Here is a 24,487-nt window from a genome sequence, read left to right on the forward strand (position 1 = left end):
AGTGATCTGCATTACGACAATAATTTTCTTGGCTCTTCCGATCTCGACAAAGAACTTAAATTGAAGAAGGTTGATGATTTACGGAAGAATGAAGACAATGGAAGAATCCTTAACGTGAAAAGTGAGAATATATTCCAGCCGAATTCAAGTAGATCTTTCCTACTTTGTAAAAATGATGGACTCCTAAAAAGGAAGCACGAAGACGATGAAGACACTTCAACATCATCAACATCGAATTATTACGGTAAATTGGGTGAAGACGATTCCTTCTACGGTGATTGTTACAGTGACTCTGAGGCTGTTGACAAAGACATAGACTATGATGAAGCACCTAAAGCTGCCCAGATCGAAGAATGTGGCGGTGTCCTGAGACCGAAACGATGGAAACGACGTGATATATTAAATAAATCTGATCAAGCTTGTGATGATCACCGTCTCAAACATGAAAGTTACCCTGAGGTTGGTGGTAAAACGGAAGACACCAGAGATCATAATATTTATTATAAAGGTGCAAGGAAGATGGTGGTAGAAGAGAATGATTACACATCATGGAAAGATCCAAACATATTGGTTGACCGGCTAAGACTACTACATGGTTCGCTTTGTGCAGGAAACTATTCGTGCATCAAAGAAATATCCTTCATACTCAAGGAACTGAGGAATGCTGGCTACATACAATATTGACTTGTTTTACTTGCATTTGTATAATGTAAAGCAATAAAATAAATAATTTAAATTATAAGAATGTAATGTTTTTATTTCTTGTATTATGATTTCTTACTAAGACTTAGATCTCGTAACTTGTGCTTCCTTTTTGCCTTTTTTAGTTGATGGAGCTTCCAAATGTGCTTCCTTATTCGATGATGCATCCAAAATGTGCTGCCTTTTCGTTGGCGGTGCTTCCAAATGTGCTGCCTTTTCGTTGTCGGTGCTTCCAAATGTGCTGCCTTTTCGTTGTCGGTGCTTCCAAATGTGCTGCCTTTTCGATGACGGTGCTTCCAAATGTGCTGCCTTTTCGTTGTCGGTGCTTCCAAATGTGCTGCCTTTTCGATGACGGTGCTTTTAAATGTGCTGCCTTTTCGTTGTCGGTGCTTCCAAATGTGCTGCCTTTTCGTTGTCGGTGCTTCCAAATGTGCTGCCTTTTCGTTGTCGGTGCTTCCAAATGTGCTGCCTTTTCGTTGTCGGTGCTTCCAAATGTGCTGCCTTTTCGTTGTCGGTGCTTCCAAATGTGCTGCCTTTTTGTTGTCGGTGCTTCCAAATGTGCTGCCTTTTCGTTGTCGGTGCTTCCAAATGTGCTGCCTTTTCGTTGTCGGTGCTTCCAAATGTGCTGCCTTTTCGTTGTCGGTGCTTCCAAATGTGCTGCCTTTTCGTTGTCGGTGCTTCCAAATGTGCTGCCTTTTCGTTGTCGGTGCTTCCAAATGTGCTGCCTTTACGTTGTTGGTGCTTCCAAATGTGCTGCCTTTTCGTTGTCGGTGCTTCCAAATGTGCTGCCTTTTCGATTACGGTGCTTCCAAATGTGCTGCCTTTTCGTAGTCGGTGCTTCCAAATGTGCTGCCTTTTCGTTGTCGGTGCTTCCAAATGTGCTGCCTTTTCGTTGTCGGTGCTTCCAAATGTGCTGCCTTTTCGTTGTCGGTGCTTCCAAATGTGCTGCCTTTTCGATGACGGTGCTTCCAAATGTGCTGCCTTTTCGTTGTCGGTGCTTCCAAATGTGCTGCCTTTTCGTAGTCGGTGCTTCCAAATGTGCTGCCTTTTCGTTGTCGGTGCTTCCAAATGTGCTGCCTTTTCGTTGTCGGTGCTTCCAAATGTGCTGCCTTTTCGTTGTCGGTGCTTCCAAATGTGCTGCCTTTTCGATGACGGTGCTTCCAAATGTGCTGCCTTTTCGTAGTCGGTGCTTCCAAATGTGCTGCCTTTTCGTTGTCGGTGCTTCCAAATGTGCTGCCTTTTCGTTGTCGGTGCTTCCAAATGTGCTGCCTTTTCGTTGTCGGTGCTTCCAAATGTGCTGCCTTTTCGTTGTCGGTGCTTCCAAATGTGCTGCCTTTTCGTTGTCGGTGCTTCCAAATGTGCTGCCTTTTCGTAGTCGGTGCTTCCAAATGTGCTGCCTTTTCGTAGTCGGTGCTTCCAAATGTGCTGCCTTTTCGTTGTCGGTGCTTCCAAATGTGCTGCCTTTTCGTTGGTGGTGCTGCCTTTTCGTTGTTGGTGCTTCCTTTTTTGTTGATTGCGCGTAGTACAAAATGTAGTGATTGAATATTTACTAGTTTATCACCTCTTGGTGTTACTAAAATATTTTACAAGGTTACTTGGTCCTTTAGAATGTATAAAAATGTCACGATGGATTACGAAGGTCATGTGGTCCTGAAACGACTAGCCTATACGTCTGATAATGACATGACTCGGTCTCATGGACTGAAGGCAATTGATCTATATGTGTGGCTTTGTACATGAACGGCTTATATGTTATTCAGATTATTGAAAAATTAGACTTTCATAATAGGCTAATCGGCACTGATTTAATTCGTTGGTCCGGTATATTGACTTGAGTTGATTTTCGTAGAGTGAATGATTAATAAACTCCGCGAAAGGTAATGGAAAACAGAACCTAACATTTATTTAATAATTAGTTACAACTGTCTCTGGTCAAGAATCGAACCGTGGACAGGGATCCATCGATTCGATTTGTAAATTAATAAATGATTTTTTCGGAGACTATTGGAATTTTTCCCGCATTTCTAGCTAAATAATTACATGATTTCAAGATGGCGGTCAAATTTCAAGATGGTGGGTACCTCAGTAATAATAAATGATTACTGCACTGTAGCATGTTAGAATAAAACTAGCATGATGGTAATACGAGTACACGCACAAGATGGTGTACTCCAGCAGGTGGTCGCTCCTGGTAGCATGTACTGAACATAAAATGATGGATCCGTGATGGACATCAAGGACAAAGTCAAATTTCAAGGACAAAGTAAAATTTCAAGGTCAAAGTCAAATTTCTAGGTCAAGGTCAAATTTCAAGGTCAAGGTCAAATTTCAAGGTTAAGGTCAAATTTCAAGGTCAAGGTCAAATTTCAAGGTCAAGGTCAAAGTTCAAGGTCAAGGTCAAAGTTCAAGTTCAAGGTCAAATTTCAAGGTCAAGGTCAAAGTTCAAGGTCAAGGTCAAATTTCAAGGTCAAGGTCAAAGTTCAAGGTCAAGGTCAAAGGTGTGGTGACCAGATAATTATACTACATGATATCGGCACACTCTAGCAGACGAAAACAAGATGGTGGTCTCCAGTGGATGAAGACAAGATGGCGGACATGATGTCATACTACCTGACGATATAAATATGCTTTGAAAAAAAAAGTGGAGGGAGTCAGTATGCCTGCAGCCACCGCGGGGGAAGGATCGGTCGCCATTTTTATTTTTTTGCATTCGTCGGTTTTGTACCGAGGACTCCGAGCTCCGTGTTGTAAATGTTTGTTTTTTAAATATTTTATAAAAAATTGTATTATTTAATTTTTTTTATAATTTTTAATTTTTTTTTCATTAAAATCGGATAATAAATTTAAAGATGGCGACCGTAACGGAAATTGCAACGGTGACGTCATAATTCAAAATGGCCGATAACACAATGCCGGAATGTTCGAGAAAACGAAATGACGTCATCCAAGATGGTGGATCCAAGATGGCCGTCGGGGTCAAGGTCAAAGGTCAAGGTCACATCCTGATAGAGGCTTAACTGATGCTTGAGTTAAGGATGCTTAAGCCTCTATCAGGACATTTCTAGCCGTTGGGATTTTTAAGGACTAAATCGGGAAATTTTCCCTCGAAACGGGAATTTTTCCCTCGAAAACGGGAATTTTTTTCTTATAACGGGAAATTTTGAGTCATTTTGAGTCATTTTTGAGGAATTTTGAGGAATTTTTGCCGCCGTGACGTCACAAATCCAAGATGGCGGTCGACAATCTTCAATCCACTACCTGCATCCTGATCTAGGAAATACTATTATATACTACTCTTGCTGGTGGCATCCGTGAAGGAAGAATCGGTCTCCATTTTTATTTTTGCCATGTTCGAACTGAAGACTTCATGATATTAAATGTTTTTTTAAAATTAAAATTTCTTTAAAATATGATTAATTAATTTTTTTTATAAATCATAATTTTTTCCTGTTTTTCTAGCCAAATAATTACGGATTTTTAAGATGGTAGCCGCGACATCATAATCCAAGATGCCAAAATGTTTTTGATTGAAATTTTTATTATTTTAAAATTTGTCCCCATTAAAATTTGATGATAATTACGGATTTTTAAGATTGTGGCCGAAAAGAAAATTCCAACGGTTATGTAACATTTCAAAATAGTGGCCATGGAATTCTAATTGTTAAGATAATGACCTCAGCGGCTTATGGCGGCTTGTAGATTCTGAATTTAAGCCTCTTTGAGGACATTTCAATTCGTTGACATTTTTGGGACTATAAACGGGAAATTTTTTCTTAAAACAGGAATTGTTTCCTCTAAGAAGGTAATTTTTTTTTTTAGATTTTTTGCAGAATTTTTTTCCCTAAAAACCTGGACATTTTGGCGGTTTTTTTAAACGAATTTTTGACCAATTTTGAAGAACTTTGAGTCATTTTTGTGTCAATTTTGCAAAATTTAAAGGTCAAGGTAAAGTTCTAATGTGAAAGTTGTGACGCCCCTCGTGCCTCAAAATTAAATTATTTTAAATTAATTAAACAAATAACCTTGGAAACTGCTGGGCAAAATATTAAGAAAAATAAAGTTATTGACCAGAGATGGCACGAGGTGGAGTACAAGACAATTTGGAACTCCCTGTACACAAGCAACTTGTGAGCTAGTGGATCGTTTAAAAGGATATAGGTGAATATGAAACAAATAAATCACAATATAGGTAGATTGGTCTATAGGTTTCCTGGGTTTATTTAGAATGGTAAATTAAATCTGTTTTTCCTTTTTTTTTTTTTTTGGTTTTACAATAAAATATATGAACACGTAACAAGTAGGAGGGCCGGCCCGATATTATTAATAACACGTTATATTATATTAATTACACATCATCACAGAAACAAAAAAAAATTGAAATATTCCACCATATTAGATTCTTTCACTGGTTACATAGATAATAGTCTCATTGATTTTACATATTCTCGTCGATTAAGTTCTTAAGTCCCTGTTCGCTGGTATGCATTTAATTAATTTAGTTCATTATATGTAAGGGGAAAATATATTTCTAATATCACCCGGGTCTTCAAAGTATGACATCGGGCTGGGAAAAATTCTCTTCTTAAGGGGACTCGGAGCTCGAGGTCCCGAATGGCATACTGGGAGCAAATACGTCCCCCAACACTTGGACCCTGTCAAACAGGGTGTAAGCTCCAGGGCTCAGGAGATGTCTCGCGCCGACATCCAAATGGCGCGGACCGAAAATACCGCGGATGACGCGGAATAAACCATGATTTAGGAAGATACAGAAATTAATAAAATGTAAACTAAAACATTATTCGTTGCCTAAATACAACTACTAACCGGCTACTGCTACATTAGATTCTGGGATCACATCCCTAAACACCGATGATTTAATCTTTAACTGAAGATGATTCCGTCGTAGCCGTGACAAGAGACGGCGAGAAGTTCTGCCCGACCTGCAGCACGGTTAGTAGCCAATGTCAAAGTCGTAAGTCGTCGGACAACGCTCCTAATTAAAACGGGCGCTAAGGCCCTGGGGGAAAGGAGGGGGAAGGTTCGGTTCTAGGCCGAAAACCTCTGGAGGTGAACGAGTGGTCGTAAGCACGACTTCAGTTGTTTGCGCCGAAGAGCGACTGCCGCTCTCTCTACCGGCGGGCACAGAAAGCAACAAACAATCGACTTCTACAGGCCGCGAGGAGGAAGCGTAGGGTCTTATGTCGCCGCGGAGATGTATTCTGGTGGCCTAAATAGGAACTAACGGAGGAGGTGAGCTGAATCGCCGCCAGGAGTCACGGGTGTGGGCTCTGCACGCTGGCGACCAGGGCCGAAGTTACTTTTTTTGTCACTAGGTGTCGTGGAGGGCTCTGTAGGGCAAGGGCGAATGTCCTTGGAGTAGGCCATCGCCTTGGCGAGTTCACGTCAGGGCAATGATCCTGGGCTAAATTCTTAGAATCAAGGTGGGTAGCTGTGGGGGAGAAGGGGGGGGGGACAGAAAACGCAACCAGGCTGGAAACGGGGGTCCACGGGATCCTCGTTCGTGCCGAGATTCGCTAGTCTCAGCGGGTCTCTGAGAAATAGAGCTTGCACGCCAGAAGCTGCTCTATGCGATTTTAGTCATGAAGGGAATTAATATTACAAACCCGGGACGTGCCTGCAAGCGGGAGAAATGTATAATATAATGTATAATAAAGACTATATAAATGCCAAAAGTGTAGTAAACAATTTGTATACCAATAAAGCTTAAATCAACATAGTAAAATATGCACGGGGCCAGTTAAGTGCAAGCAAGAAACTGTTTGGGAATTCTGCGGAAGAACCTTTATGATAGTATACTATGCTGGACATCATTAAGACTAGAACTGTCCTTTGAACAGGTTGTTAAATTTGTCACAATGCGAAAGGTGTACTTTTATGTCTCGACGTCGCAACTATTTGGCAGTCATTCAAAATACTGTATCGATACAAACTGAAAATTGATTGACTCCACAATGTCTCTGACTTTCGGTCATGGAAATATAGGTAAATGGCTTACCGTGGGTGTGACTAACAGATTTTCTTTGACTGTGAAAGAGCGAGGCCAGACTTTGACAGTTATTATAGGTGTTAATCCTTTATAAAGACTAAACATTTCCAATGGCTGCAGTAGCATCAACGACAAAACCTTGGTGACACCTGTACAATCAGCAATTGAAGTTTCTTCGGCCCAGCCAGGCCTATCACTTACATCAAAAACTGTAACATCACCTCCATCTTTAATAAGTATCATTATGGCAGCTACATTTTAAGATGCTGTCATCTCTGAGGTAGCAGCTCCAGCATTACCTACCATATCAACATTACAGGAAAATTCAACATATACAGTTTCTTCAGCAGCATTTCCAGTAACGACCTTAACGCCTATTGATTCGACATCTACCAATACTCTTATGCTAACATCACCTCCAATTGGCTACTGTCGCATATACTGTAATAAGACTTCCATACATTGCAGCAATTTTAAGCATCATGAATACTATGTCACAGAATCCCAGGTATAGTGGGGCACAAGGGAAACAGATGTCATAAACCACTGTCACGAAGAGATAATTTGAAAATATATATAAAAACATATAAAGGAAAGTTTACACAATCATGTGGAATTGCAGACAAGTATGGAGATACTGTATTTTGTTTGTATACATAGTAGAGTAGAATTTGTGTAATGAATAATGTTGGTGCAAATGTGTTGTTTTATTTATTTAAACTTAGACTTAGACTTTTATGGTAAAATAATAAATTGAAGTGATATTAAATTCAAATAAATATTTTTGAGCCAAAATTAATCTTTTGGCATCGACCAAGTATCGAACAAAGGGCAGTAATTGTTTGAACGAAACAGTTCATATGTTAAAATGTAATTTTTTTATGATTTTGGGAATTGTTTCCGATTTTTTGGTAAATAATTAAAAATTTTCACTATGGCAGCTGAATGACCGACAAGATGGTGGATGCTACGCCAGCTGACAATCTGGCGATTGACACCATTGCACTCTAGAGGGTATAAATTATACAAAGAAGTCGGCAGCGCACTCTAGAAGACGAAGTGCACAACATGCGACACAAGCACTTCTAGCAACAATTATTTAAAATAAATATGGCGGCTAGGCATCCTACAAGTGATGCAATTATTACGTCATATTAAAAAATACAATTCCGAATATGTTTTATTTATATATATTTTTAATTTAATTCCTAGATTGGTACATGTCACGATGAACGAGTGGTCAAAGGCGTATGTTTTCCATACCACAGGTCCACCCTGTCATGGTTTGAATCACCTAGCTTCAGATGTATTTTGTATAAAAATTAAAGTTAATATGTCCATAAGTGTCACAACAACACTGGTAGGTAATGGGACATCGACCTTACGTGCATGAGACATATCAAAGCTGGAACACTTTAGGATAAAAACAGTAGAAAAAAAGATGGCGCACATTGTGTTATCTAAGATGGCGAAATCCAGCAGGCGAAAACAAGATGGTGGGCATGAATTCATATTTTTAAATGGCAGAATCCAAAATGGCTGAAAGTTCTAGACTCCAAGATGACGGAATCCAATATGGCTGCCCGGGTAAAGGTCATCTAAGATAGCATACTGTGTCAAGGCCAATGTCAAAGGTCATGGGTAATGTTATCCAAGATGGCCAACATGACATCACATTTTATGATGGCGGTCGGATTCTCAGCTCATCTGCCTTAATCCCGTTCCTGGACATACATTTCTATACTACTGGTGCATATTTCCTCGCCAGACTAGCTTCTAGCCTTGGAGCACAAATTACATGCCATTGCACTTATACTTGCGTAAAAGCTGTGGCTGAATTTAGGCAGTGGTTCAGTATGAGCATTATTACCCTTCTTTAATAACATTATTATCCATTCTACTACTGGAAGGACTTTGTAAATAATAGCAATATCATGTTGAGTGAGTTATAACCCAGAGCTATATAAACATCCATGCAGGGCTACAGCATTTAAATCTGCAAGTCAATTGATGTAAGGTATATTTATAAACTAAAGACACGTCTGTTTTCAAACAAAGTCGTTCCTAATGAAATGATTTTAGCTGTATTAATTTAGTTTTATAACATGTTATTTCCGAATGCGTCTAAATGCCATTAAACTTACAATGGGCATCTCCAACAACAAAAACAGAATACCTGAAACACATAAAACCATAAAACCTCAAGACTAAATTAAATAAACTAGTAAGCAAACAATGATCCTAGAAGAAAGTAATTGTGAAACTAACAATACAGAGGGTTAAAACCAAGTAGGGTATATTCATAAAAAGCACAAATTAGAAAAGTATAATTTTAGTCAGGAAACTACATGAATAAAACAAACAATTAACACCCCAAAATTATAACTGAAGTAAAAGAAAAATTATTTTTAATATTAAAAACATAAAAACTTAAAACAAAAAAATTGGCCTGAAACAAATTCAAACAAAATGAACTAAACAATTTTAATGTCAATTTTGTTCCCAGCCAACTAGAAAGACAAAGCTTGTGTACTGTACCAAGCTACCAAGTACCTGCACTCCGACTCATGCTCCAAAACTGACTAAATTATTCTTCTCATCAAAATTATTGTCTTATAGCATCTAATTATAAGTCCTCTATCATTACCAGTGATAAACTGTTCATTAATTACAATTTATGATACAAATAAGCTAAAGCATTAATTTTCTTACCTGTTGATAAGTCTGGAATGCCGAAGATGGATTCGCCCAAGTGAGAGAAATATGTTTCTAGCAGATTCTCGCTTGAGTCAAATAAATCGTCCACATCTTCCAAGGAGTACGCAGGATACGCAACTAAGCAGAGAATCACAATTCCTGCGAGTGCGTGCTTCGTCATAATGTATCCAGGAGTTGAAAATGCGGCTCAATTTTCACCACCTATATCCTATTGGAAAGTAAACATGTGTCACAGGTCACATGTTTGTCATAGGTTTTGCCATTTAGTTTACATGTTTGTTATTTTCGCTTCATCACAAGTTTTGGACATTTTTTTAGAGGGGGAGGGGGTTATAATATTTTAATAGAACAAAACTATCTTTAAATCCTGCTAGGTGGTATCAGATCATGACTTATCCAAAAATAAATAATACCGAAAATGTTTTCGGTATAGATATTCTCCTCGCCTTATTACGAAAGGAATCATATATATATATATATATATATATATAGTTACGCTTATTACTGACCTAATGATCGCGTAACGCTGTAGGCTATATAATTTTTATTGCTCTTGGCTAACCTGTACTTCCTGGCATTGCGACCGAGCCCGTGGCGCAATTCTGTTTTCATGCGCTTACACTGTAACATTTTCATTGCTCTTTGCTAAACTGTTCCTCCTAGCATTGCTGCCGAGTCCGTGGCGCAAAGATAATATTTTGTCTACATCTTGGTGTTGGGTAAGCCATTTTCCTGCACATCATCGGTGAGTTAAGTAGGTATCTAATATGTGTGATTCTGTGTGTTAGTTTATTTGCATTATTCTGTGTGCGAATTATTATGTGTTGACCATTATCTTCCCCTATACATTACCACTATATTTTCATATGTATGCACGTTATCTTCCCTTATGTCGATCTGTGTTTGAATGATTATTGCCATAAGGTAGATTAATGGTCCTTCCTTTTTTGTTGGTATGACCTTTATATGCATTGAAATATGAAATACATATTTTATTGTTCAATATATCTCCACACGATCAACTGTATGTGGCTTTGTCACGATCAAAGGTTGGAAGTCAAGTGAAAGTGTAAATTGAATCAATAAACAACAAGGTAGATTATTGAATCACCAGAGACGATTAATGCGCTTGCAATATATTAAAATAAATTTAATTTTTAACAAATATTTCGTGTGTATTAAATTAAAGTGTTTGTTATATTCATCATATTTCAATGGGTTTCTTAGGCGCCTTACAGCTAATTAAAATTACTTAAGGAATTAAATATTAAATTCAAATTTAATGAAATGTTTTTTGAAGTTAGCTACACTTCTTTGGGCGCGTTATGGAAAAATGATGGGTGTGAATTTTTATGAAGTGCGCGCAGCTTGCAAAAAAAAAATTGACAGGATGAAAACAGGCTTCATACAAATTATACATAAGTGAGGTTATGTTAAACCTCTTTAGACGCGTTATGAAAAAATAATGACAGTGCATTTATACGATGCGCGCGCAGCATGCAAAGAATAATTGATAGGATGAAAAAAGGCTTCATAAAAATAAAAATTATATGTACTTTTAAATCATACACCTATTGCAGTGAATGATAGTGAATACTGGTCCATATAATTAAAAAACATTTATTTATTGTGCATATTAGTGATACAAATTGTGTTTATAATTTTTTCAAGTGTATTTATATTAACGAGGTTATGTTCACGTATGTATTATTTATTTACATTAAAAATTAAAAATTATTAAATTATTATTTAAATTCTGTGTGTTTATTGATTTAAATTAATAATTAAAATTTATCTCGATAATTTATATAAATTTAATAATATTTTTTAGTAGAAATTATATTAATATTATATATAGCTACGCTCATCACTGACTCACTGTCTCATTGTCTCACTGTCTGTCACAAGCGTATCATCAAATACACATATTAGCCTACTCCATAGAGATGTGTATAAAACAGAAAATAGAAGTATAATATAAGAGTAACATTTTAAATACAGCTACATACTGTAAGTTGAGCACGCCTTAATTATTAAATTATGTGTTTCTTATATTCTGAATTTTTCAATGGGCGCATTAGGGGCCTTACGAATAACTATGCCTTTAATTACTAAAAAGACTTAGGCTATATCTCACAAAGTTTAGCTCTAAATGAAAAAGACAAAAAATTTTCCTTTATTGTAATTTTAAGTTTGAGTCACTGGGAATCTTTTCGTTAAATTTGAATGTTGAACTTATGACCTTTCTAAAATCTTTGCTTTTATTTTTTTAATGTGCATATATAATTATGGTTAGTAATCTATACTAATATTATAAAGCTGAAGAGTTTGTTTGTTTGTTTGTTTGTTTGTTTAAACGCGCTAATCTCAGAAACCACTGGTCCGATTTGAAAAATTCTTTCAGTGTTGGAAGGTACATTTATCTAGGAAGGCTATAGGCTATGTTATATTATCAATAACATTGGGGATCCTTACTAAAAGTCCAATTTAGAATCAAATGCGTTGGAGGGGGTTAGATACAACATGTAGTACACGTACGAAGTGTGTGTTGACAATGCCGCAGGCGCTAGAATTTTATTTCCTATTGCCTATTAACATTGTTGCCACGCACTAGATGCCTTATCATTCTTAATTTTCCCATACAAGTAAAAAACACCCGTGTGATATTAACAACGAAGCAATCAGTACCCGCATAAGAGTTCAATTAGTATTTAAATACTTTTTATCACTTTAAATCGCAAACCTAAACTATTGTTTTTTTCCCCTCTCCGTGTTTAATTTGTTTTTTATTGCCCTTTTTTTTCAAGTATATATATTTTACAGACTTGAAACTTCACAGTAATGTTCGTTATGTTACGCAGGATGACATTTTCCGAAAATTAGATCCCATGGGTGGTTAAAACCAGGCAACAGTGGGTACTTTGTCTGCATGAGAACAGGATTTTGCATTGTTCATGCCTTCTGCGTCACCATGGCAACGGGCATCGCGTGGCAGTGGCGTACCCACAAGGAGGGGCATGTATAATGAGCGGCGCAAGAGTGATCTGCCTGTAGACTGCCGTAGCGAAGTACGGGTACATCAGTTGTACGTTGCGTGCACGAGTCGGGAAAACATCGGTGCTACCTATTCATTTTCTCAATGGTACATTATACAGCATTGTAATAAATTTTCACTGAATTTTTTTTATTTACCATTACTGTAAATGGGAGATGTGGCTTAATTTTTTTCCATTAGTATAGCCGTACGAAGCCGGGTCGGGCAGCTAGTTTTACTATAAAAAACATAGGTTATTTTGTATTTTATGTATATATAAATGGTTGTATACCCGAAAGTTAATTTTGGCCGATTTGCTATTTTGTAGATACGCTCTTTTAAATTTTTCTATTATATTCTTCTTCTGAAGGTCACTTAATTTCTTGCTGCAAAAATTTTATCGGCTAAAAGCACAGACTTAGTGTTTGTTGAATTCATCATTTTTCAACGGGCGCCTTAGGCGCGTTACAACCTTATAGCTATAATAAGAGTTGGAATACTATTCGTATACAAAAAGGTGCTTGGGTGCATGCTTAGATAATTAACATTTTCTTATATGAATGTAAAGGCAGTATAGTGGTCAAACCGTTTTAAATTAAGACGAAAGGAGTTCGAATCTGGGGTGTGTTTTTCACGAAAAGGAAATTTTGTGGACGTTGCCTCAATCCGGTTAGTTTCCAAGCCAAAGTTCCGTCGCTGTAGCATACCCAACTAATCTACCCTCATTCAAGCTGTGAGCGTAGGCTCCTGGCCGATTTGGCAGACGAAACGGTCTTGCAAACCGATTTTGCATACAAAAATGAAGAATATTGCGAAAATTCGTTTTTTCGTATTTTGTATCAAACAAAATTCGCTTGATTACAAATTTACCAATTTGCCAGATTAATTTTAATCTCATAAAATAGCGTGTTTAAGGAATTAATACTGGATGGCGACGAGTGAGGAAGTGTGTTCGCATCATCAGCTTAAAGTTCACCGCCCTGGCCTTCCATTGCTAGAGGCATGTTGTACATTTCAGCACCTACACTTGCCATTGTGAGGAATCGCTGACTTGCACCGACTTGTAGGCGCCCCGCGTGGTCGAACGGCGAGAGATCGCGAACTTCCTCAATGTTAAGGCCTGCAGTTGGACGTGTGCAGAGAGAGATATGTTTTAGCAAGCGCGAGAGTAATGATAGCTGTACCAAGAAGAGCGTAAGATATACTTTCATTGTAGAAATATAGTTATCAGCGTGTAAAACGGGTTGCAAACCCAATAGTTTCAGGATGTACTGCACTCGGGTCACACAGGCTGGAGGTCTCCAGTTCGATGCTAGAGAGAGTGAGAGAATACAGCGACCGAAGCTTTAAAGAAGCGATCCGTGCAGAGGAAATAAATAGCACATGTATGGAACCGAACAAGCATGGACTGTTTTTTTAGTATAGCCAATGATTCCCCAGACTTAGGCAAATCCATAATCGATATGTGTGAAGGTCCAGAGATCCAAATTCCGCCCACTACGGTCCTGACCTCCCACCAACCTCATCCACCATCCCTTCCCCATCACCTTCCTTCAAGAGTTTACTCATGTGGTGTCCTTGTCATTTGTTATGGCTGAATTGGATCGTTTCTTGTCACAGTACTGACTGAAGAATAAATCAGTAGTAAGGTGTTTGCGTTCGTTTTTCGAAGAACTCTGTACGTCGGAATGATTCGCTAGACATGTTCTCGCCTCGTGTGAAGTTGTCCCGACTATGTGAGCAGTCTGTATAAAGTTACCGTGAGTTCTTGAACTCTCGTCCCTTATCAGCCTGCAAGTGTTTGTCATGTGTGTGTTTCGTGGTTTTATCGTTTTGCTTCGTGTCTCGTTCATACCAGTCGTGTTCCAGTCTACCGCGATATATCCTGTCTCGCCGTGTTGGTTCCATGTCTTCCGTGATTAAGCTACCAAACGCGTTTCATGCGTTCCGCTTGTTTCTGTCCAGCTACGTGTTCATACGTGTTGTTTATGTGTTTGGTCTGTATCGTAATGAACCAGAGTTCAATGACTCTCCTCATGTCCTGTTCTCCTCAAGACTACTTGGTACCGAGATTGACAAGCCTGCCGTCAGAAATTAAGGTGAGATCCACTAAGAATTGGTGCTCAGTTACTGAACCAAGATGATGTCCAAGGTAAAGCAGAACCAGAATACCGGCAATCAAGAAAGCATAAGAAGGTTTTTTTTAATTTGTAGAATAATTTGCCAGAAATGAGTTCCATCCACCGTAAGTAAGCGACCTGAAAATGTGTATGACAACGACGTAAATGATTTGATTGATTTGAATTACTTGAAAAGAAGTCAGTCCTGAAGTAGACCACTGATTTTATAAGTTATACAAGAGCTTAATTTTGTTTGCAGGATACATGTTATGGACACATAGTTTTGTGTCGCAACAGCCAAGACAAGCAAGTATTCCCAGTTACAAGTTATTATGTTTGGAGTACTTTTGAAAAAGCATAGGGGTACAAATTTTACAGAACAATTCGTCTGGATTTCCTGTAATTTGAAACACATAACTACATGTGTAGAAAACCAGAGCCTCTATGTTTGAACCTTTGTAATGGCGACCCTCGTTGGTGCTCTCTCTGCTCGCACAGGCTGTTATGGCCGATCGTCGCCTCGCTGGGGCGTGTATGCGGCTGTGCGTGTGCAACGAACACACTCAATGCCGCTTGAGTGCAACCTAATGCTGCGAGGCGAACGGACGCCGCGCGACAAACAATCAGGTTCTTTTTGTTTTAAACATGTTTGCTTAATTCAGTGCATTATATAATATGCAATGTTTTTTCATTGAAAATCAATGCATAATTAATAAGGTATTTTGATATGGTTTGATTTAGCTCAAGGTCATGGCCTCGCCTACTTTGCTGGAAGGGATCCCTAGTGGTCAGTGGCCATTCGGGGTCACCTCATTTCATCAACCGCCAACGGGGCTAGACGCGTATCGCACCATGAAGTCCCTCATCCTTTGTGTTCTCTGGCCTCCACAGCAACAATAAGTTTCTCTTTTTTAACCTTTAGTTTTCAGCATCTGGGGCTAGTCCCTTGGCTGGCCCGAACTCGTCAGCCATTTAACATAATCTATTCGTACCACATGCGGGAGTTTTTATTGCCTTACGTAAGTCGTTTTCCCAGTCACAGTACGCGACCCGGTCGTCACTATCAAAGTGTCGCAAGACTTTTCAAAGCTTCGTCTGCACAGGGCCACCGGTTCGGCGATCAGTGTTTTAGTTAGGTCCATGGACTTTTGGGGCTCCTTTCTTCGCCCGACCCTTGTGGTCGTTTGGACCTAATAGCCTTCGGATTTCAGACGTTTATAGTGGTAGTTGTATGTCAGGGTTTGTGAAGCGCATAGTCACATTTCGCAGGCACATATCATGGCACGTTATCATTTTATAGTGTAATATAATCTCGTGAGCATGCACACCAGTGTAATGTGTCAACCAACAGTCACGCGGACAATATCCTTTGTCTTCTCGTACCACATATCGCAATTTGTTTTTCAGGATTTTTTTATGCCAACTTATTACTACGTAGCGAGGAAACGCATCATATAGCCTTCACGTCTGATAGTGAAACATCGGCATAAAGCGTAAACAAATATTTGATGTAACAGTCGTCTGCTCCAGGACCGGGACAGGCCATGTACGAGAGTAGCATCTGTACGAGTGCCCAAATTCAATGGAACTGCATTTCGCCCGAACCACCTCTTTGATTCCATCAACATTAGCATAGCATTCTGGGGGGCTTACACCCTGGGGTATTTTTGTTTGTGCCTCCACCTTCCACTTTGTGGCTACGTGGCGACGTCACGCCTGAGAGCCCAGAGTCTCAATGTGTACTAGCACACATCTTCCTTGGCCCTGCTAGTTGGTGCCCAGCTCATCACCACACCACCCCAGCAAGGCGGCAAGGTGTCGTACTTCCTAGGTCAGCGCAATGATGGGCAGACAAACGAGTGAATGATTACAATTTGGTATTATGAAAGCCAGCTCATAAAACTGAATTTACTCAGTGCCAGATATGTTGAATAGCAGACGAAAAAGTACCGCCAGGTAAGGAAAAATATTCGATTTAGTTTTCTCCCAATTTTCAGAATGAAGGAGTTAAAGCTGCTAGATAAGGACGACATACTTTTAAGTTTGTTATGTGTATTGTTACGAACGCAGACAAGACAGCGATGCACACCAGGTTCGGAGCGGGCTGGCGGCCACGCACGGCGGCCTCTGACATCACGCGCCATCCATTGAAGTAAGGCATGCTACGCGTGCCTGGCCGGATTGCAAGGGTTCTCGCTACCCCTCTCCCCCCTCCTCAAACCAAGCATCGTCCACCTCGGGCTAATATCACTTTTAGCAGCCTGAGAATTCCGGGCTTACCAAGGCCGCCGCGTGGAGTGGCGTGAATAAGCATCGCCATTCTAATATTATGAGCGTCGGGTCGGCCCGAGATGACGCGACTCGTCAGGTCCCCTCTCGTCGGTTCGAGAAGGGCGTCACAAGTATTTAAGCAGCGAAGCCGGCCTCCGCGGGAGTTCCGCGAGTTCCGAGCGTGTTCCGAGAGTTCCGAGAGTTCCGCGAGTGAAGGGAAGTGCGACATCGGCGAAGATGATGAGAGACTCCTTCGAGAGTGGCGTGACGCGGAGAGACGGAATCTAGAGAGTCAGACTAAGTGGCGCGAGACTGTGTGTGTGGACAGGCGTGAGGTAAGAGGCGATTCACTGTTGAGCATAGCTTCAGTGAGAAGTGCGAACTGTGGAACTTGACAGAAATTGTGTGACTTGCTAACAAACATTTTTAAGTGCCAGTGGATGGTGATCGGACATTTTAAGTACGATTATTTATTACTAATGTAAATATTAGTAATAAATTAAACTTTAATAAATCTTAATTGGGTGTTCCCTTACGAACCCAGTTTCCCCACATAAATCGTTACATTTTGGTTTCAGAAGTGGCATAGCCAAAAATAAATCATATACAAATAGTTAATCACCAATAATGTAATAATAGTACATAATCATGAGGTAAAAATTATTTAGAATACAAAAATTGTAAGACAAATTGCCACAGACTACTTAACACAGTTTTAATCATGGTATAATAACATGAGTTGAAATGGAGACATGTGAGTAGAGAGTTTAATTACTGCTTATTCTAGAATGGATTTACGAGGAATAATTTTAAGAGATAGTGAAGCCCTTAAAAATGTCGGTTTGAATCTAATAGTTTACGCCAAGCCATCGAAACCAGTGTATCCACATGTTAATTTGAGTACTCATGAAGTCTAGTATGTTTTAAGATAATATGAATATTATAAACGAGAGGCTTTGCCCTCCCAGATGACTGTTCGCGTAGAAGCTGAAAACTTGTATATGTTTAATGGTTTATCAACTGTCCATACTGTTATTCACGGTAATTCGTTAAGGTTCGCAATTGAGATCCCTCTTAGAAATTAAATCAATTATTTAACATTATTTCAATTACATACTTATCTTGGGTTCATCCCCAATTTATTGCAGCATGGTAAAATGAATGACATGCGATTTTTTGTTATGTAGCTCTTATAGAAGTTATTATGGTTTATTGAAGCGCGAAGAATAGTCTAAATGTAGATAACATGGTATAACTGTTTCCAAAACTGATTTTGTATTTTATGACATAGTCATGTTGCTAACTGAACCTACCAGCATATCGTCAGCAAATTCCTCCCTCATTCGTTTACCTTTGAATAAAATCATCAGAGGAATTATTACACCAATTGCATTCACACAAGAGACTATGGTTACATTTTTTCCGTGCTTGATGTCATTGGTGTGGTCTCTACGTGCACTTTTTTCTGCCAGCACTTTCAGTTCTTTGTGTAAATTTAGGCTGCTTACTTTTTCATTCATATTGGACAGGTTTTCTTGTTTCCTGAGAACATCTTTCTCATATAAATTTTGGGCCTTTCTTATCGAATGTGAAATAGTAGTATATCCTGATAGGTCCGGAAACTGGTGCTGGTACGTAGATGTGGATGGGGTCAATGACCGAACAACTGAGATATCACGGGGACCATTTTGGATGACCTTGGCCTTTGACACCCCGGCCGCCATCTTGGATTCGGCCATCTTTGTTTCTGGTGTTTGTTTCTATAGAGCGTCAGTATCACTGTGTCGTGAACATAAGGTCGATTTTCCATTACCTACCAATGTTGTTGTGGTCATTATCGACATATTAAATTAATTTTTTATGCAAAACACATTGTAAGCACTGTGTTTCGAACCATGACAGCTCTGACCTCTAGGTTTGAAAACATGCGCCTTTAACCGCAAGGCCATCGAGAGATATACCGGACTGAAAATGAAATAAGGTAGGCCTATATTAAAAAAAAAACCTACACACATATTCGGAATTGTAAATTTTTTGAATTTGAAGGAATAATATCATCATCTTAGAGGATGTTGTCGCCATTTTTTATTTTAAATACTTGTTACCAGCAGCGCTAGTTAACACACATCGCCTGCTGGAGAGCACTGCCACCATCTTGTTTTCAGTAATCGACACAAGGAGCGCTAGTGCCATGTAGTACACACGTTATCTGCTAAAAGGTGCTGAAACCATATTAGTTTAATTTTTACCCACTAGAGCGCAGTATTATTTATTGCCAGTACGCTCATCATCTTGTCGCCGTCTTGGTCACCATCTTGAAAATCTTTAATTTTTTAGCTTGAAGTTCGGTAAAAACTCCAAAAATCTTCAAAAACTTTACTCAATAATATAATGATTGATTTGATCGATTCTGTACAGGGTTCGATCCTTGACTGATGAAAAAATGTTTATTCTATGTAAAAACCACTTATTTTAATAAATTATGATCAAAATCGTGAATGCACCTTAAGTTCCTCATCTACGAGCCTATAATAAGCCTATGTGACCGCGATCTTGGAAATTCGTATTTTCTGGCCTAGAAAATCGGGAGAAATTCCAAAAGTCATCAGAAAATCACTTGTTAAAATAATGATTGTTATATGTCCATGGTATGATAACAGGCAGTAGAGATTTAATTTTATCATTTATTATATATTAATCAGTCTGAGGTCCGGAATACTCGAGGTGACCAATTTAAGTTGTGGATAAATCCAAAGGTCAGGGTCCCACCTCAGTGGCTTGCATTTTTTTTTTAAATATAGTCCACTTTTAGAAATTTAAATCCACCGATATTTTTGTGAAATAAAACAAGAAATTTTCTCTCAGAACGAGAGATTTTCCCTCGTAATAATTGAATGTTAAGATTTCTATAGAATTTTTGAAAGTCAAATGTGACCGTAATCCAATATGGTGGCCGATCATTAACGGACACTGTCCCATACTTCTCTGCTTTACACTACTATTTCTGTTAACTAAATGGTATAACTCCTGGCTAGTGAGACGGATGTCCTGGGTTTATCTCCTGGGTTGTAGAAACGTCTGTCCCTGACCCAGCACTAGGTGTTGCGCCTCCCTCCTCCCCCCCTACTCCGGTGGCGGGAGGCAACTGCGAACCATCGCAGACTAACCTTGCCTACTCCTTATATACGGGATCGGATATTGCTTTGTTTGAAACATCTAAGAGGTGACACGGTCATGTTTATATGGCTGCTTGGTGTTGCACTAGCTTCCGATGAAATTTAAATTTTCGATATATGCGTGAAACTGCGGAAAATAAGGAGAAAAATTGTGAAACCTTACCAATGGTTCTGATTTAACAGTAGCTTTCACGTATTTTCCTGTGGATTCTACTCGTTATGCAAAGATTTACACTGCAGCCCACCGATTTAGACAGCAGCAACACATGAGAAAAATTGTCAGTTAATTTCAATACTCTGATATTCACCGTTAAACCATTGATTCAGACTTAGCGTGTGGTGTTTCGTGTTTGCTTATACTACTTACGTTTGATTTATGCCAGACAGCATATGGGTTTTAATTATATTTTTGGTTGACAATTCCAGAACAGCCAAATTTATTTGTAGGACCTTGCTAACATCTGCGATTTATACTTTTTGTACAAGCTGGTTTCATTATGATTCTAGGTCGTTCAAGACAAATGACAGATATTTCTAATATTACACACATATTTGTGCCCAGTATTGATTCATATATTTTAATAAATCCAGCTTCATGTTTTCTACACTACCAAAAAAAACTTTGCACCGCCCAATTGTCTTATTTATCTTGCAATCATGATACATACGCTTGACAGATTTCTGTCTTTGTCTTGGTTAGGTTCGTACAGTAAACTGTGTTTTTTGGTGTTTTAAATGTGTGTATTTATTAATTGATTGCAGTGAACTGCTGGTCACATGCTTGAACAGATATCCAAGTGCTACAGAACTTGTTTTGAATGGTGTACATGCAAAGACGTAAATTTATCAACATGATGTGACTGTTTCCACTACTGCTGTGCACTTTACGTTTCGATCCTATACATACATCTTATTCCGTGGCCTAGGGGTCTGTGCTTTTAAACACGGGGTCTCTAACAACGTAAGCCGATACTCGGAACAGTAAATGTGATAATCTTTTTCCAGACAGGTTTGGTTTGGTATGGAAGTTGATACCCAATCCATCTCCCATTTAGTTCACCGTTTAAAAGGTCAAACATGTTGTTAATCGCTACCAATTAAACACATTAAGAATAACAAGATTGCTCGGGTTAAATATAGGCCCTACAACGTGTGGTAAGCATGGCGGATGTGACATGTAGCGGATTTCGCCAGTGACTTAGGGCGTGTCCGAATTCGCCTAAGTATATACACTTATACGTTTTTGTCCACGAAAGTGACATCACAAGCACTGTACGAACTGGAAGTGAAGTATTCAAGTATGCGAGTATACGAATGTTTGTACTTCTTGCGTACTTCGAGTTAAAGAAACTTCATCCTTTGAAAATAAGTTTTGTGGGTTATATTTATATAACATTTAAGTAATTTAAGTTTTTTTAAATCATTAATTTTTAAATAATTCAACATTTGAATTGTATTAATAATTTGAATAAAAAATTAATATTAAAATATGTTTACAAGGAAGTTTCAACAAACATGTGCACATTTCGATCGTAACTACGAAATAAATGTATAATCATAAAGTTAATTGCTGTAAATTCGCGTAACTTTAGTGTAGTGTTAAAAATGAATCATTTCAATTAAACCAGAGATTATGAAAGGATACAGATGGAGCATTAGCCATCACACGTGAAGCAGTTTTTTCTCCCATTTTTTTTATTTTCACATACCAATATGGCGGATGTTTGTTTATATTTTTATCAGCTATTCTAGCTTGATTTTATTAACGACTATAGTTAAGCCGCTCGGAAGAAAATTAGATCAAAATATTACTGGTTAATTTGTTTATATATATGAAAAGTCAAAAATGAATCTTCATAATACAAATGTAATGATATGAATTGACATTATTCTCCATTATAATCTCCAATACAGGTACAGCTGATACATTTGAAAACAAACGGCCGCCATATTGATACGTGTAGTACACTGAAATCTCCCTCCCTTTTAGGTTTCACCCCCCCCCCCCCTTCGCCTGAATCGAACCTTATTCTACATCTGTATATTTCCCTAATTTATAATTTAAACAGTTTTTTAAATAAAATTTATTTCTTGAAGTAAAAATTAATGCAAACAACCTGTTTGACTAACACCTATACCATTTAACGAGGCCAAACACTGAATCGGTCCGGATTCGTCAAGTACGTCACAAGGGCAAGCGAAGAACGCAAGGTCGCAAGTTCGCAATTACACAACTTTGTACTTGAATTTGAACACGGCCGTATAGAGTACGCGCGCAGGCTGCTCAGTAAAATACTTCGTGGAGCCAAATAGACCTGTTGAAAACATGTTTCATGGTGGAGACATTTGGCTCGTTGTTGAGGTTATGTTATCACCAAAACAAAAATGTGAGTCTGTTGCGGGACCATTTATAAACAAACGCACATGACTTTGTTTACATGAGCTGAATTTGACAGTTCTGTCAGCCAATTGCAAGTCAATGATTGCTGCTTAAGTACATGTTTTTTTTTTCTGTCTTCCCTGGATAGCCGTCTTCCAACTATTTAAGTAGTGCGTTCCGTTATTTATTCGTAACTATGGTAGCGTCAACTACATTAGGCGAATTCATTGGCGAAAATACTCGCACGCGTGTGAATGTCCTTAGCTCAGAGAGTGTTTATTTCTCATGACGATTGAAACTCGTTTACTCGCTAACAAAATGTTTACCATGATTTTATGCTTTTTTATTTTTATATCATGTTGCTTTCTAATCTGTGTTTTATTTGTTTGAAATATTTTTGTTTGTATATAAAAGAAGAAATGCCTGTATTTTTTTTTCTACAACTTCATACTATAGTCGATTGCTAAGACCTATAATCAAAACACAGCAATGGCACGCGAGTAGCGAGGAGTGCAGACCGGTTCTCAACCTAACTCGCTGGCCCGGATCAAGCGGCGAGTTTGTTCGCTCGAAGCGCGTCACGATGAAGAAAACTTGTCCTTATAGTGTGGTTTCCTTTTAAACCCTTGATCAACCAGGCTGGGCGGTGTCGCGGCGAATTCACAGTATAACATTTACGCAATTAAATAGTTGTATTTGTTCGAAAACTATTTTAAATTTCGGTCTGGCCCTGCTGGTCGCCAGGTGAGGGAGAATCGTTTTCAAGGTAGAATTTTCTGGTAAATAACTGCAATACAACTTGTCGCACAATTTTAACACATTTTCAACCTATCAGGTATAGTTTCGTGGTATCTACGTTCCGACGCCTAACGGTAAAAATAATCTTAATATATTATTTATAAATTGTTAACTTTTTTATTTATGTTTTTGTAGATATTTTAGAATTTCCATACCAAAGGAGCAGGAAACTTCACGGTAGACTAGGACCGGGCTGGCGTCGTTAAGGTTAAGGTCACATATTTCAACTCTTCGCCGCGGGAATGTGCGTGCCAGGTGATATTCATACAACCAGACTTTCTCAAATTACTTCACTGCAGTTACATTCGGTAATGCTAACATTTCGAACTTAGGCAAGAAAGTGAAAACATTCCTGGTAATTTTTTTAATATTGTCTGTGTACTAAGTCAGATCAATTGGTGAGAGAAAAATGTTGCCTGTTCGTAGTAACTCCAACTACTTCAAAAATTCGTACCAAACACATTTACACGGTTTTGATGTAATATTCGTTGTAACGAGGACCACGGCCTCTCGCCTGAAGGCGGCCCGAGTTCGACTCCCAGCGAGGTTTAACCCGGTGGTTTGCAAGTGGGAAGCGTGGCGGACGTTTGTCTTCCTCCGCCAATGCATTCGCTCCTGATCCATCTCCCCGCTTAAACCTCCGGCCGTCTCTAGTGACCTAGCTGTCTAGAGACGTTAGATCCGAATTTGTCAAACCCTCGCAAAGACAGTCGTGACGTTCAAACAGTGCAGAATATCCAGCGCTTAAGTTTTAACACTTGTTTAAAATAATTAAATAAGCATTTTAAAATGTGAACAAAAAATAAATAAATTGTTAATTGTTAGGTGGTACTTACGCGGAAAGTGAAAAAGAGCTTCACAATGAATAAGTGCCGAGTTCTAATTGAGGAAACTGCGTATTTATACCTGTGCTTGCGCGGCCACGCGAATACTGGGGGAATGGCCGATAACGCGGAAAGTCGGGCAATTAGTGCAGCCAGAAGCGCTGAACAGTTGTGTCGACAACACGACAATGCTCAATAAAGGCAGTGGACTGACAAGGAAACCAATTTACCCTTACACGATACGTGCAATTTACAACCATTACCTGTGTTCTTATACTTTAAAACGTGCTATTCTGCCATCGCATTTTAAAAAGATAGAGCCACCTTCCAAGAAACACAACCTGTAATGTATTTGCATGATATAAAAATGTGAAAGTCGTTTTTCCACTAATTGATTTCAGTCCAAAGAAATCATAGACTGGAATCAACACACAACTGTTGTGAGATAACTTTAAAA

General features: G+C 38.7%; 1 protein-coding gene across 1 annotated transcript in view; it reads right to left on the bottom strand.

The window, feature by feature from the left end:
- Positions 1–24,080, bottom strand: part of LOC134528797 (zinc metalloproteinase nas-13-like) — a 66,636-nt gene extending 42,556 nt beyond the window's left edge. The window contains exons 1-2 of the mRNA XM_063362462.1: positions 24,043–24,080; positions 9,422–9,635 (exon numbers count right to left, since the gene is read on the bottom strand). Of these exons, the coding sequence (XP_063218532.1) occupies positions 9,422–9,587 (166 nt within the window). The 5' untranslated portion in view covers positions 9,588–9,635; positions 24,043–24,080. The remainder of the gene's footprint in view (positions 1–9,421; positions 9,636–24,042) is intronic.
- Between the last annotated feature and the right edge of the window lie 407 nt (positions 24,081–24,487).

Source organism: Bacillus rossius, chromosome 2, assembly GCF_032445375.1.
Source record: "Bacillus rossius redtenbacheri isolate Brsri chromosome 2, Brsri_v3, whole genome shotgun sequence".
Classification (NCBI taxonomy): domain Eukaryota; kingdom Metazoa; phylum Arthropoda; class Insecta; order Phasmatodea; family Bacillidae; genus Bacillus; species Bacillus rossius.